The sequence below is a fragment of the Callionymus lyra genome, chromosome 13, assembly GCF_982586985.1.
Source record: "Callionymus lyra chromosome 13, fCalLyr1.hap1.1, whole genome shotgun sequence".
Classification (NCBI taxonomy): Eukaryota; Metazoa; Chordata; class Actinopteri; order Syngnathiformes; family Callionymidae; genus Callionymus; species Callionymus lyra.
The window spans coordinates 19,558,474-19,574,554 of NC_141830.1; the positions used below are offsets into that span (position 1 = coordinate 19,558,474).

Below are 16,081 nucleotides of genomic sequence, written 5' to 3' on the forward strand. Positions count from 1 at the left end.
TGTTATTGAGACCGACAGCTTTGCTTTACAACATGCCCTCCTGAAACCTTACCTTAGAGCTCGGCTCAGCTTATCGTAGTTCATTTGGGGTTTACACTTCCTGGCCCCCCACAGGCGGGCAACTTCATCTGGATCCTTGATGACGAACTCGCCATAGTCTCCCTGCCAAGCGATGACATCATGATACTCCTCTTTCCTCAGCAACTCCAGGATGAAGTGCCACAACTGGATCTGTCTGGATCCAGGACTTGATTCAGGTTTGTAGGCCCATTCTGGGAAGGCAAATCCTTGAAGAACAAGGAGAGGACAACATTAGTTCTGACCACTGATTGTCGAGACGTATAAAAACATTGAGGCACACTGATGAAAAGTCTAGAAATAAAAGTGAGAAAATGTAGTTCTGCCTTGTAAGTGGAGTGCACAAAAGAAAGGAGGATTATGGGTGTCTGGCCAAGTATAGATTTCTTTATAGGGCTACAGCTTAGACAAGCAGAGTGGAGTGTACTCATTCATATTTCATGCTCCACATATACGTCTTTCTACTACACCTTCCCTTCTGCTCTTGATTCATGTCTGTCCATTTTGTACCTTTCATTTTTAAATCAACACACAAAATTAGATTCAAATCAATGGTATGTTTAACGTGCCCCTACATGCATTGACCACATTCCTAGACCATTATTCGGTCACAACCACACCACAAATGGCCATCACAGGAAACACACAGCAAATACCAAACATGCATCATCTGTGGGTTTTGTAGTACAACCAAACATAAAACTTTTCAACCTTTTTCCTTCACTTTTTTAAATGACTGTGGGTAAACAACCCTGTCAGTCATCTTTTGTTTGCCCCCCTCTTTTTACCCACTAAAACACTGTGGGCGTGGATCTATTTCTGTGAGCATTTGTGACCCGTTGCAAGCAGTTTTATAACAGCATGTTTCTGTTTGTTTATACACATCTCCCACTTACATTCTGTTGCCTGTGTGGTAAAGAAAATATGACATAATCGCACACAGTGGAATATTTAAGTGTGAAAATTAGCTAAATTTGAATCACAAGAGTTGAGAGAATTGCTTCTACCTTGAGCCTCAATGCAAAAAGAGAGCTAATAAATACCTTTCATGTTTCATCACATCATGTAAAGTACGTTAAGAAAAAGTAAGTAAGTAAGTAAAAGAACCTATATTACAAAAAACAGGAAGTACCTTTGTAAGGACTATTACAACCAAATGAGACCTTTAAATGGGTCTCCAACCATAATGGAGATCGTCAATACATTCAATATTCTGCCATGGATTGTTCGGCGATTAGAAATGTTGTTTAACTTTGTCCTTACAGCTTCATGACCACATCCTCCATCGAAGGATTGTATGAAGACGGTGTTTGCTCTGTATTAACTGCAGAGCATGCAAAGGACAGCAGCGGAAATGAGACTGGAAATTGCAAAACAACTAGGCCCAAAGCATCAGATTATGGACACACATGCCGGTCTATGGATTTACTGGATGACAGCCTGCAGTGACGTTGGGATAGCTCTGATAATCTGTGCTGCACTCAGCCTGTCTTTGCCATTTGGTCTGTGTTGCATAACACTAAATACAATTTGTAGCATATCTGCAGGGCATCCAAAAGCAGTCGCCAAGTGTTGACCATGCAGTTTTTGGTAAACATGATTGTGCACTTTCCCCATATATTTACTGCATTTTAACATGAAAATAGATTCAGTTGCAAGTATCCCAAGAGGCACACATATTGTTAACCCATTACTGAGTAGCTATTTATTGTCATGCTTGGATAGCAAAGATGGCTGCATTACATCGAATTAGGTGCGTCTATACAACCATAATTTAACTACATGAAGTGAATAGACGTTGTATTAGAGTTAAAATATAAAAAATAAGGTCCTTTTTCATAATAATAGTGGTTGTGTTTCAGAGTAGTCAACACTACCACGTCCACATATATGATCAAGGAGGTTCTATTTTCAAAAGGTAAACAGGCAGACACCATGTTGAGCGATGAGCTGGGCTTAGTGAAATACAAAAACAGGCATAAACTTTATTCCCAAACAAAACCTTGTTTGATGAAATGAACGCCGTCATGTAGCCAAAATGACATGTCAATTTTACTATTTATTAAAAGAAAAAAAGGAAAACCTTAATACTTTCCACCTTTTCAAATAATATGAATCTATAACCAAATATCCCAAAATATGTATACATCTAAATTCTAGTTATGCGTCAGTCAAGCATTTTTGGGGCAGGGAAGATACACCAGAAAAGAAGAAGTTATCAAATGACAAATGATGAGCATTCTAGTAAGAAAAAGGGAAACGTTGTTGCCTCTTTTGTTACTCAAACATTACACACCAACACATGTCGGAAGCGGTTTAAAGGTAAATAGAGTCACGATTAGATAGTTTCCTTTTACACCCCTTTCATCTTTCTCTTTAGGTCCGCTTCAGCCTTCAAAACAAACACTTCAACCCAACGAACAAATATGGAAATTCTCAGGAGTGGATTTCATACGGTGAATAAAGAATTTTCAATGATAATTTTAAAAAGCATGCAAAAACGAATGAACAAATAAGATGTAATCGGGTATAAAATTACTACAAATGGGATAGTGAAGCTGAAGATATGATGTTGCTCTGTTGGCCTTAAACCAAGAGAAAATAGCTGATATCCAATCATGTATCTATTCTCTGAAGCACTTTCACTATATTGTGAACAAATAAATCGCTTTAAATCATAATCTTAAGATGATTTAGTTAGATGTGGTTGACAAACAACAGGTCAAGGTAACCTTGTCATCCTCATCCATTTAACCCTTTGAGTTAAAGTCTAAGGTTAAAAAAAATGGAGATACAAGTCGTTTTTTACATGTTAGAGGAAATTAAATGATGTCCTTGTTACATCATCGTTTGCTTTTGCTTAAATGACCCATTTGTGGGGATAGTTACAGAGGTAATCTTCTAACGCAACAAAATGAGTGATGGTTTCTAAAGTATAACGAATCTGAACTTTTGATATATTGAAAAGGAGGCCAAGGTTCTTTTGTTTATAATTATAAATTTAAAAAAAGAAGTAATATACAAGAAAACACATGAAGCTTCTGAGGCATTAGTGCAGTGTTGTTATGCACGTCCGCCAATCTATTGCTGTAATGATCTCTTTGACTTTGGCGAGGACCTCAGAGGTCATCATCATCACCCTCATCATATTTCAAAGTGAAAACTGATCCTTTGTAAATACTTAGACGGCTGGGAGGCCTTGCTGTGAGCAAAAAAAAAGAGCAAGTGGACATTATTCACCTGAACTGACTCACTGTCATCGGCTGGTTAATCAACAGCAGTAGGACATTGAAAACAGCCATTAAGATATTAAGCGGCATGTGTGCAGTGCAGGTGGGTGTAAAGAACGAATGCTGGAGAAGTGTCGGGTACTTTGTACGACTCATCCCGCGGCCTGTCAAAGTCCTGAGATCAAAGAGCTCAGATGTGTCCTCTGCAGCAGAAAAGTACCTCCGGTAACTGACCTAGTGTGTGTGCGCCAGGAAGATGGTGGGGATTAATGTTTGGAAGAATGTTCAGAGCGAGAACAGGTGGTTTGCCCTTGTATTCCAACCTCAATCCAGCCCAAGCTGCGCTGTCTCGACTCACACTGTGCGAACACGCTCTCGACGATTAGAATCTAATGTCTGTGCAGACACTTAAGAAATAGTATTACTGTAAAGTAGACTTGGAGTAAGATAGATACTAAATACCTTCTACTAGTCAATACTAGCATTATAGAAAACATATTATGGTTAATAATAACAATTCAAGAAACAGTAAAACATGTTATTCATGTTTAAATGTGTTTATCTGGAGGTTATACTAACGTAAACATAGTCCAATGACAGGAGACTATTGTATTGCATACATAATTGCTGTATCTGAATGTTTATCAGTTATTAGTTTTGGTCATTAAACTCTTCTTCAGGCATTTTTTTTTATTGAAGAATGAAACACACTATAAAATGGGTCCACAAACCAATTTGCAACGTGTACTTGAGCCTTTGACACAACAGCCAAGTCTTAATAAAAAGGCTTTTGAGTTATTTAAAAAAAAAAAAAAAAATGTGCACATGATTGTTAATAACGTCAACCTCCTAAAAAAAAAAAAACAGATGTCGTTTCATTGCTCTAATTATTACTTGTGATCAAGCGTGTCTTATCCGGCTTGTTTGGGGGGAAACTCAACAATGTCAGCTTGTTCAACTCTAATAACTGGAATAGACATGAAATATATTCAAGCTACACTAGCAAATACATCCATTTTTTTCAGATAAAATCTTCTCATTTTGACGATTCCTGGAAAAAAACTACAGTTTGAAACAAGACTAATTCAAACCTGTTGCTGTCTTTAAAAAGATAAATAAATGCAAAGTTATTTGGCTTTTAAGTCTTAACAAAAAGAAGAGGGTGATGATGACAGTGACCTGACCCCCTCTTCCCTCCCACCACACTTAACCTCTTTGACCTCAACTCTTCTTCGTCTTTGGCTCGTCCACTCACTCCATCCCTGGCCTCCTCCGGGAGACACCAGATAGCCATTACAGCATGCATACGCAGGGCCCACACTTTCTCACTCACACTTGGCATCAATAATGTACAGCCTGGAGTGGAGACTTGAAGACATGGGTGCGCCTAATCTCTGTCCCGGGACACATGGGGGTGGAGGCTGGGGGGGTGGGAGGGTTGTATGTGGACAGCTGTTTCGGAAAATCTGGGACCCTGGCAGGTGAAATGAGGAAAGGCTTTGAAAAATAATGGCGAACAAAGAGTGTCACACTCTTTTCCGACAGAGAGCTGTGGTGAAGGGAATACGGGAAAGTGATAAATGGGGGGGAAATAAGAGAGTAAAGGAGAGAAAATGCATTGAGTGGTAGAGAAGAGAGGTTGAGAGAAGGGGGAGATAAAGAGAGGGATGAGATCATAGCTTGTCTGGTAGTCTGTTGTCATCCAGGTCAGATTGCTTACCCCCCCCCCACCCCTCACAACACTCCCACCCTCCTTCCCTCGATCCTCATCCTTCTCTTTCTCCGCCTCCTCCCACAGTGCGGATGCCTCTTTTCCTCTGTGTGATCTCAGTGGCTGGCCCCTCGCAGACTTCTAACACCACTGTTATTCCAGCTATGTGCGCCACTCAAAGGGTCCAACAATGACCTTCACTCACTCGCGCACCACGAGAGGGGCTCCGCCGAGATGAAAGAAAAGTGAGGGAAAAGTGAAAGAAAAGAAAGGAGAGAATGACAAAAACTTAAAAAGAAGAAGATGAGGGATTTCTGCAGGGTTGTAAAGAAGTGATTTCCAGCGGAGGTTTTTGGGAAAAGCCGACTGAATGTCAACACACTTTAAATGCATATTATTATTTTGCAGAACTGGTCAAGAAAGGAAGTTTTGATCTGCTGCTAGATCCGTAATATATTCGGTACTTTTACTTTTAAGAAAACTATTTCTTAACTTGACATGGAGAGGGGTTTTCTTCTCATAGCATTCAAATGATCAAACTATATCTGAACAGGACATTATGACTGCAAAATTGGACTCAAAGAAAGAATTAGTAAGTAAGTAAGTAATTTTATTTGTATAGCGCTTTTCCAGACCAGGGTCACAAAGCGCTTAAACGATCAAAACAATATTCAATAAAGTATATATTTTAAAGGGCAAGATAAAACTGATAACACAACAGGAGTTCCAGAAATCAAGGATTTGTTCAAAGTTTCTTTAGTGAGTTTTACTACTTGTTAAGGTCTCAAACTGGAAGTAAAGCCCTAAAATAGAAACTATTTATTTCAAATGGTCTAAAGCTGGAATGGTATTTATTCAGATTGCTGCATGACTGGTATGCTAGCCCGCTTAAAAGGTATTGTCACAGTCACACATACATGGTGACAATTGTTGTGTATTCCTTCTCTTAGATAACTCGAGCAGAGTGTATATTTGGACCGCTGCCTCAAAGGACACACACAGAGCCAAATCGTGGTCGATGAGTCTTTCAGAAGCACATCAAGCATCAACTTCAGATGCTTTTCTTCAGATTATGACACAGATAAAATGGGGGGAGGAGAGCTGATGAGGAGGAGGACGAGCCAGACACGAAGCCAGACAAAATAGTGGAGTGAGACGGAGATGAAGAGAAGAGAATCCCTAGGCGTGAATCGTACCAAGAAGCAAATCAACTGACGGGGTTGTGTCAAACTAGCAGCAAAGCTGCAGACTCAGCTCTTCAGAATCCCAGAGCTATAAAAAAAAAAAAAAAACCTATTAGTGGCAGTTGGCGGGACTTCAGCTACTTTAATCCAACACTGTTTTAGCACAGATGTGGGAACCGACCTGTGTGAGTGTGTGTGTTTGTGTGTGTGTGTGTGGGTGAGGACGGTGAGGTCACCGTCGGCTCCTGGAGTCTGTAAAAACACAGGCATTTGAAAGTATTACCCTGTAGCACATTCATGCACAAGTATACACAGTCTTGTCTTTGTCACGTCTGCTCGGAGGGAAGAAAAAAACCACCTGAGCTCGAGGGAACAGGGATGACAGAAACACAAGACTGGTCGGAGAAGGGAAGACACGGAGATGATGTGAAACATTTGCTAGAATATGAGTAAATGGTGAGAGAGAAAAAAAAACTCTGAATGTAAAGAAGAAGGTTACTAGAGCTTGTTTAAATGTATTCAAAGTTGTTCATTCACTTCTCACCGATTTTATACTCCTCGCTTTCCCTTCCTTATTCAGAGTATTTTATATAAACAAATAGATGTTGGCTAAAGTAAAACAAAATTTCTTTGTTTATCTTTCGGTACCCACGAGTGATCCAAACTTGATAGTTTGTTTTCGTTTTTTCAGATAAAAAACTGATTAGTGAAGAAGGCCGTTGACATATTGATTTGTCACTTGACACAGCAGGTGTTATTTCGAACTGGAAATGATTTGTCATTTATTTATTCAGTAAGATTTACCAAGATTTGTAATGTGTGCTCATCATGTAATTTACCTTTAGTTAACAACATTTTCTATAATATGGATATTGAAAAAGTACCGTTTTGGAACCGATATTGAAGTGCATGCATCTGTATTAGAGCTGCACGATATCGGAAATAAGTGTGATATTCGATATGGGTGTCTTGAATTGCGATCGACACTAATGCGATATTTTTTCACCTAAAAATGTAGCTGCACGTACTGTCGATGAGGTGCAGGGGTTTGGATGAGGAAAACAATGAGATATTTCCCTTTTGTTTATTTCCGCGCTTTGGTGCAGACAAGATCGGAGAAAAATCACTTATAACAGTACTATTGTCCCTTGCATCGGTGTCCCGAGAAACTGAGAGACATCAGAGAGGAGCTGCCCGCGAGTCGCGATATCACCAAATCTATAATAAATCCCACCTCCTTGTACACAAGCACATAACACTTTATAAATGACCGGAAGCTAACAACTTAGCTCATTAGCCTTCAGCAAAGACAGACAGGTTTACACTTGTTTTGAAGTTCTGCGATCTTATAAGAACGCTGAAATCAACCTTTTTAAGTTAGTCTTCCGTGTATATACTGAACAGCTCTAAGTCAGCGCGCCGGCAAGCCGCGACGCCATAGCAACCGGGGCTGGAAAGCTGCGCCGCACAGTTCACAGACAGAGACGTAGAACAACAACAAGACATAGAAGTACAAATTGACAACTTTACAGAACGTGACACTGATTGGTCAAAGCATTTGATTTTCGCTTGATTTATACAATAAAAAAATTAAAAAATGATCGCCGTGTTTTCCATATGCATATCACACGTGCCAATATCGCGATGTTTTTTTCGATATATCGTCCATCCCTAATCTGTATCATAGATTATACAAGTTTATTTTAAGTTTATTGTGTGGCATTAACACGGAGTTCCTTACAAATGATTATTTAAGAGCTTTGAGGATAAATGTAACTATTGTGTATAACAAGAAAACCAGATTCTTCAATAAAAACCTTTAAAAACTAAATATACAGCCAATTCTGCCTTATTTTTCCTCAAGTCAAAAAGCTTTAGTTTTAAGAGAAAAATCAAGTTTTGAAGTTCGTATTGGAGCACCTGGACAAAAAGGACGAATAATATTTAAAGGCATGTTTTGTTCAAAACACCTCACTCACATGTTCAAGACTGTAAAGAAGACTCTCAAGTAAATGATGAGTTTTAAAGCAAACCTCTGAAACAACAATATCTGCCTTGTGTTTTTAATAATTCAGGTTGAGATGTCAACGTACCGAGCTGCGGCATTTTTGGTTCTTCATTTCACCTGCATGTAAGTAAGTATGCAAGTAATGGTTACTTCTAAAGCGCCTTTCTAGACCAGGGTCATAAAGCATGCTGCCCAGGTTAAGCTTTCTTTACAAACACAGAAACATGTACGTCTAGAAGGCTGCTCAGCCATTCTTAGAGGTCACCGTACAGTTGCATTTTCTATACGCCGTTATTTGCTGCCGACCAGCTGCCCGGTGAGTGAAGCAGAGAAGGAAGCTTGAAGGTCTCCATAGGGACCAAAATAGAATCACATCCACTTCACCACACTAAGGTTATTGTTCCACATACACGTCACTGCTGAAGGATACAACTCAACAAGAGGTACATGAAACTTAATGCATCTGCTTACATTTGGAAAGAACACTATTGTTTACGAATGCCAATGGTTTACTTCATTATAATAGTTGTGTTGACCGCACACCTTAACATAGTGCACACAAAAGGACACGGATGGTTTATCCTCAAATCCTGTACGGACCATGTGGATTTCTGTCACCTGGGCTCTCGACACACAGCTAACTAGCAACATGTACACACAACAGGTAAGGGTGCCTCCTTTGGGACAGGTAAGAAAAGTCACACACATTTGTACACAGGGTCACAGCTTTGATTTAACGTGGGAAAAGAAGCAAGGAAGACCGAAAACACAGAGTCGTGTCCGTGTTTGGCCAGGAGGCTCCACACCTGACATCAGGTGTTCTGGTCAGCCGGACTTCATTCTGTGTAATCAAGCCAATAAACAAGCCTGGTGGGAGCGTGTGTTTGTGTGGGGATGGGCTCCCTGGGGTGTTTAAGAAGCAGAATAATATTGTGTCAGTGGGAGAATAGCTCTGTATTTCCCTTGATGCCGTTTGGTGTATTTACTCGTACTAAAATTATTTTCCCAGGATGTTCTTTGGAAACCATTTGTTGGGCACAAGATTCACTAAGGTAAGTGAGGTTTTAATAATACAATGATATCAGTCGCCTGTAGTTTGTCCACCATAAACAACAAACAACATCTTAAACCCCCCATTGAGACCATTAGATAAAGTTAAGTCTCTCTAAATCCAAATGACAGATTTTCAGAGATTTGGCAGATTATTTTATCATTTATCTGGCAATTAAGTTGCTCTTTCTTGATTTCACTTTTCCTTTAGTAAGAAAACACATCCAGGCAATGTTTAATGATGTTTATAATGATATTTATGCAGAGGAAAACGAGAGTAAAGATTACTGAGGAAATAAAGGGTCACCCAAGAAACTAACCGATTTTAACTTTTTTCCCTGAAACCCGTCTGTGAAGTTGACAAGTTGGTGAAACAAAGAGTGACCATTTAGAACAAAATACAAACAACCCTGCAAGTGTCACGTTTATTTAGTGATCACAAAAAGTCAAGAACTAAATAACACTTTTGTAATAACAATTAGAATAAACCAATAAAAGTATTCTTAGAGTCTTCCCTGCTTTATAATTAATAAGGTTTTGAGAATAAATGTAAATAAAAGAAGCACATTCAGTATAATAATTTATTAGAAAAACACAAATGATGTAAACAAATCTATAAACTACAAACACTCAATAATCACAACAGTATTGACAGATTCTGCTTCGTGCGGGATTTATTGAACGATGATGAGGTTCTCTGTAGTGATCCTCAATCTTGGATCATCATTTGATCTGTGTTCAACACAATTCAAAGATTATTAAGTAAACCCTTTAACGGTGTTATGACTAAACAAAACTTGCCAGATGTTTTTTTGTTTCATCATTTTTGGCCCTTAAGTTTGTAAAATTAAAATTTAGTGACAGGTTGACGTCACACACACACAGAACTGCAGCACTGTCAGCATTTATTCAACATTAACACTAACAAGAAGGTTTGTTATTGTTGACTTTCACGCAGTTAATTGAAAGTTTCTCTCGTCTCTACAGAACAGCAAAGTTTACTGTTTTAAACATTGAATTACACTAGGGTTTGATATTATAATTCAGAATTTAATGTTTTGAATTCTACATTTAATAAATTCTATGTTGCTTTGTACTCGTTTGGTGATTGTCGTACAATTATATGAAAATAAAATGTATAAGGATTTAAAAGGCCCTCAATTAAAAATGTTTAATTTAGAAAATGTATTTTTAAATTTTAGAAATTAAAATATCAAACCCTATGTGCAAAAATAATGCATTCATTTAAAAAAAAAAAACATGAAAATTATTAATAGAAAAAAACTATTTAACCTTTGAATAAAAAAATATTTAAATTCATAATTTCAAAAAACAGCAACATTTGAAATGTTAAATTCAGTCACTCAATATTCTGATGGCATCGATATGCTTAACCAAACAAAATAAAAACTACAAATTCTGCAATTAATTGCCCATCTACATAAGAAAATATAAGAATAGAAAAAAAGCAATTAACTCAACACTCCACAGTATTGTTCTTTTTATCTAATATTAAGACTTATTATTTTAAAGCAACCAGAAGTTGAGTAAAAACATGCAACATCTAAACCAGATGCAAAAGTTGTTGTAGACATACTATTGTAGCAAGTGTGCATTTATACAGTATGTTTAAAGAAAAGTAAAAGCAAATAATTACACGCTTCTCTTCTTCTACATTGAAGTTGCATAAAGAAGTAATAACGTTTGTTACACAACAACAATTATGTACAAAGACATAATGGGTTTAAAACGTTTTTTTTCAATTTGACAGTTAGGCTACAAGTTCATTTGCCTAATGACGCGTCTTTATTTCTTATGGATTTTTTTTTCTTTAATTCAAATTCAGTTAAGTTAGTTTCATCCATTAAAAACGGTCTTGGAAAGATGACCAAAAACTCTTATTAGCTTTTCATTAGGATTTTTGCATTCGTATTTCCCAGCAGTGGACTTGAAGGGTTCATAACTTTCTTCAAAGTAACTTCTCGGTGCAGGCAGTTAAAGCCTCACATACGCATGTTAGAAGCCACAGGCGCCTCTGTTCCCCTTCACTGTGTGTCTCCATCTCACGAGCTGGTGTTAATGTACTTCTCCAGCCAACAGCTTGGCAGAGAGCTGCCAGTTGACACTTCACCTCTGGTTCAACAACAAAACTGCCTACACTCTACACTTGCATGTACTTGTGTGTTTAACTGTGCTTCGCTGTGTAGAAAAGGAAACCACATTACAATAATAACCACACATAGAGGCTAGAACTTGATCATGAGGACATCCTGGACAGACCGAGGCTCGCTTTTGAAATCAACAGCCATAAGAGTGGTTAAGATGAATTGAAAACATTGAACACATCATTTTAGCATCTGATAATCCTAAGTAAATACTTGAGCAACTAAAAAGGAAAATTGTCAGTCCATCTAAATGTATGTTTGTATGACATACATTTATTGAACCGTCATCTAAAGTCATTTAGATGTGGCATTTTTTAGCATAGCTTTTAATATTTTAACTGTTGGACAACTCTTTCTTGGGTTTCAAGATTCTCATTGTGCACCATGTTCATTTTTGTTTTCCATCGCTAGCCCCTCATGACTATTTTTAACCTATATTACCAAGACAGGCAGCCTTAATCCAAACTCTGAATATCATCAAAGAGTATATATATATATATATATATATAATATGAGGTGGGAAATTGGCTACAAGTTGAAGTTCATAGTGTTTTCTTTTGTTTAAAAAACAAAACACAGGTTTAAAATAAAGGACTGGTTTGATAATTACAACTTTGCCAAACCAATTTAAACAGTGTCCTAAAATGTTTGACATACATATTATTTATGTTTCTATATACAAGTCCCACATGCAAGAATTCTGACCCGCTCTAGTAGAGAACTCACATTTCTCCGAACTCTTCACTGGCTTCCAGTTTCTTTCAGGATCAAGTTTAAAATTCTGATTCTTTCTTTCAGATCTATTCATGGTCAGGATCCTCCTGATCCAGCCTTACACCCCAGCTCGGGCTCTGAGGTCTGTGGATCAGAATCTACTGATGGTTCCACGCACACGGTTCAGGACCAGAGGAGAGAAATCCTTCCAGACTGTTGCTCCTAAGCTTTGGAACGATCTTCCTCTCTCTCTGTGTTTGATGATCTACTGACTCCTTCAAGAAACATCTTAAGACCTTTTTATTTGTTCAGGCTTTTCCTTGATTTTCTGGAACTCCTGTGTTTTTCTCGGTGTTATCTTGACCTTTAAAGTATATACTTTATTGAGTATTGTTTTGTTTGTTTAAGCGCTTTGTGACCCTGGTCTGGAAAAGCGCTATATAAATACAAATGACTTACTTACTATCTTGAATATTGTTTGTTGCAACAGTTGTTTTTACATTTAAGATAGCTGTGCAGGTCATACATTTACACTTACTATCAACGGTGAGTAAAGTATTTCCGCTTTGCCAGAAGACAAAAAAAAAAAAAAAAAAGTTCCTGGAATGTGACACTTGAAAGGGACAGGAAGTAAGCAAATGTTGCACACCACAACAACAGATGCGCTTCCTGAGCGTGCACCCGAGCAAGACGTTTCTGATCGTCGGTTTAACTTATCCAAAGAAAAACAACTCGCACCTTCACTTGTGGCGAGATATGAATTGGCTGAAGCATGACACGTTTCTTAAGCATGCTGAGAAAATTCAAAGGATCTCAGACTGGACATGCCCCGGTACATATCGCCGCTCGTCAAATAAGCATTAGCAACAACCGGTCACACACCTGCTCTCGGGAGAGCTCAAACCCAACTGCAGAAAGCAGTTAACGTGACGCAGAGATTTCAAAAGCAGTGGAGAAGGAAAACAAGAAAAACAAGCCACAGACAAACACATTGAGTATATTTATGTGCGCGAGTGTGCGTCAGTGCTGACTCAGTGTGTGAAGATCTTTGTAATTCTGTCTTCACAATGCAAACTCGCTTCCTTTTTCTCCTGCCTAAGTCCCTCGTGCCGTCTCCTGGCAACCAGACATTTACTGCCTAAAAATAACCCTTCAGAAAAGAAGAGAACAAAAAAATAACACATAAATGGCAATTTATTCTATCAAGCCAGAGATGTGGACCCAAATAAACCAGGTATTAGTAGGTTAGGGAGCAGTCGTGAGCTGGATTGGAGAGAGAAGTGGGAGGATGAATCAACCTGTTGCACTCGTGTAGCGAGGACCCAGAAGAAGTTTTTTCCAACCCTTTGCTTAAAGCAAAGAATAAATCCTCCCGCCAAGAATTATAAAGCACGGCATCGAAGGTCAATGAAACAACCTCACGAGGCGTCTCGATTTGACAGCGAGCACATTTCTTCCATTTATTTATTTTCTTCCTACAATATTATGAAAGCAAGTGTTATGAAACAAAAATCAATGAGTCATGAAAACAGAGACAACGGTTAGAAGTCTGGCTTCTGAAGCAGCATATTCTGACGCGTGACACAAGCATCAAGCTTTTTCTTCTTCCAACTTATGTGCGGCAACATTGGATTCATTCAAAAACAAAATCTTAAAATGTTCATAGAAAAAAGTGTACTTACTCCACCTAAAAGGTCAGTGAGCACAAGCAAGTTTGTTAGAAAAGATTTAGTGTTGTAGTATCTATTTGTAAAAAAATTGACCATTACTGTGTCTCAAATCGCATACTTCTCTTAGTATACTAGAAGTTAGTATGCATCAGGATAGTGTACATACTAACTAGTACACAAATTCTTCACAGATAGTAGTAGTATGTCTCAAATCAAACACTGCTGCTACGCACTAACAGGAAATGACATGACAGCTTCTTCTTCTACTACTATTTAGCGATGGTTGCAACCAGCTGTAGGAACACTATCGCCACCTGCTGGCAGCACGTTTTGCAAGTTTGGAAGAAGAAATAAAGAATAAATATGAGAAACAAAATATTCGCGAGATATTTAAGCTGGTATCAGCACCGAAACGGGTCATCCTCCTACTGCTGCTGAAAATGCACCTGTAAGTATATATATATATATATATATATATATATATATATATATATATATGACGTAACTTCCGTTTACAACGTCACTAAGATGGCAGCCGATTAGGGTAGATGGTGTCCATCGAACCTACTCAGTTTTGTGGGCGTTTGAGTATGCAAGTATGCGATTTGAGACACAGCACATGTCACTGCATTGATAAAAATGTTTAGGTGGTTTACTTTTTCTCACTACCTCATACAGTAGCACAAACTGATTTCTGCTGAATATCTTGTACAACATAAGACACTTAAGCTACTAAAACTCAGCCACATCTATCCGTATGGAAAAACAAGAGGCGGAATTCTGTGAAACGTTTCGAGCTTTACAGACATTTCTATAAATAGGGTCCTCTATAATCGAGAAACTCTCTAATGGCCCAGGCACTTAAACTCCGAACAGGACAACTAATGTTATGTACTCAATGTAGTTTCCTAAAAGCCTCCGAGCATGACAAACATCCATTGATGCAAGATTCATAATAACTTATATCACTAGTGTAGCACAATGTTCTGGATCATTTCGTTCATTTTTATGGCAACGCAACAAAGCAGTCTTTATGTTAAACTTCTGCAACTCTATGAATGTGTGAGAGTTACAACCCACTCGATTCCCAGTTCATGAACATGATGCGACATGAAATTTGTCAAAACGTAAAAAACTAGTGTAATAAAATATAGTGCAGTATTGTTTTCAAGAAAATACCACATCGACACTGTTGAATATCACTGTATATTTTATTTATTTTTCTTTCAAACATGTTTTTTCAATAGTTTTTTTTTATGTTTTGCATTTCTAGAATGTTTGTTTGAAATATAAGAATTAGATTTTCTTTCTCCGCAGTTAAACTAACAATGAAATTTGGCGAAAGATGAGAGGGTACAGTCGATTCCAGCCGCTTTTGAAAATTATGTCTCGACATATTTTGGTTTTAAAACAATTTTTTAAAAAGCAGCAATGACTTAGGCAAGAGTCATTACTGCCGTCTGTAAATTCTGTCACGCCGGAGCCAAGTAAACAAATATATCACAACATATGGTTATTTGATACGTGTGGTATTGATGTTATTTTGTTATTATAGATTCTTACACATACTTTTAAATAGACTGCAGCAAAAGAGAAATCGGTTTAATCTCTACTATAAACTTGCCTAGACGAACTTTACCAATGTCACCATCTTTATTTAATTGTAAAGTATTAACCCGACATTTGTGTGATGTTACGCAAAAGACAGTAACCGTTTTCAATTATTGTAATAGGCACACATGTTCAAGTGTTAGACAGACTTTATTAATTGTTGTGTTGCTTTGCCTTTTGTTATGTACTAACAACCGGCTGTTGAGTCTGATGCAAGACAAGAATAGTTAACTGACCGAGGATAGTTGTGTTTTTCTCACCGTTACTTCACAAGTTATTTACAGTGTTGATACATTTCCAAGGTTCTACGCTCAAAACAACTTGAAAAAATCATCCAAAAAGCAGAAACTAAGCTAACGGCAAAAATAAAGTAATGATCATATAAACTAGGACCAACTAGTAGTTTTTAGTGCACGGCTATAAGTAAAGTGTGCTGGTTTATTCGTGGAATGCAGTAGTGCTACTATATTTTTAGTGCCCTTACAATCTGCTCTGAAGAAAACTCTCCCATTATTAGACAATTCAGGAAAAAGTGAAAAGAGGTTTTTTTTCCCATAATGAAATAAGTTGAATTTGAGCATTTTTTTTAAATTTATTTTTTGTTTTAGAATTATACAAAATACATTTATTTTATTTAAAAATGTAAATGAATACGTTCTA

The 16,081-nt window shown here is 37.7% G+C and overlaps 1 protein-coding gene across 1 annotated transcript in view; it reads right to left on the reverse strand.

The window, feature by feature from the left end:
• The window catches only part of erfl3 (Ets2 repressor factor like 3), a 45,914-nt gene that overhangs the window by 14,817 nt on the left and 15,016 nt on the right, over nt 1–16,081 (reverse strand). The window contains exon 2 of the mRNA XM_087806421.1: nt 53–287. Coding sequence (XP_087662547.1) covers nt 53–287 — 235 coding nt within the window. The remainder of the gene's footprint in view (nt 1–52; nt 288–16,081) is intronic.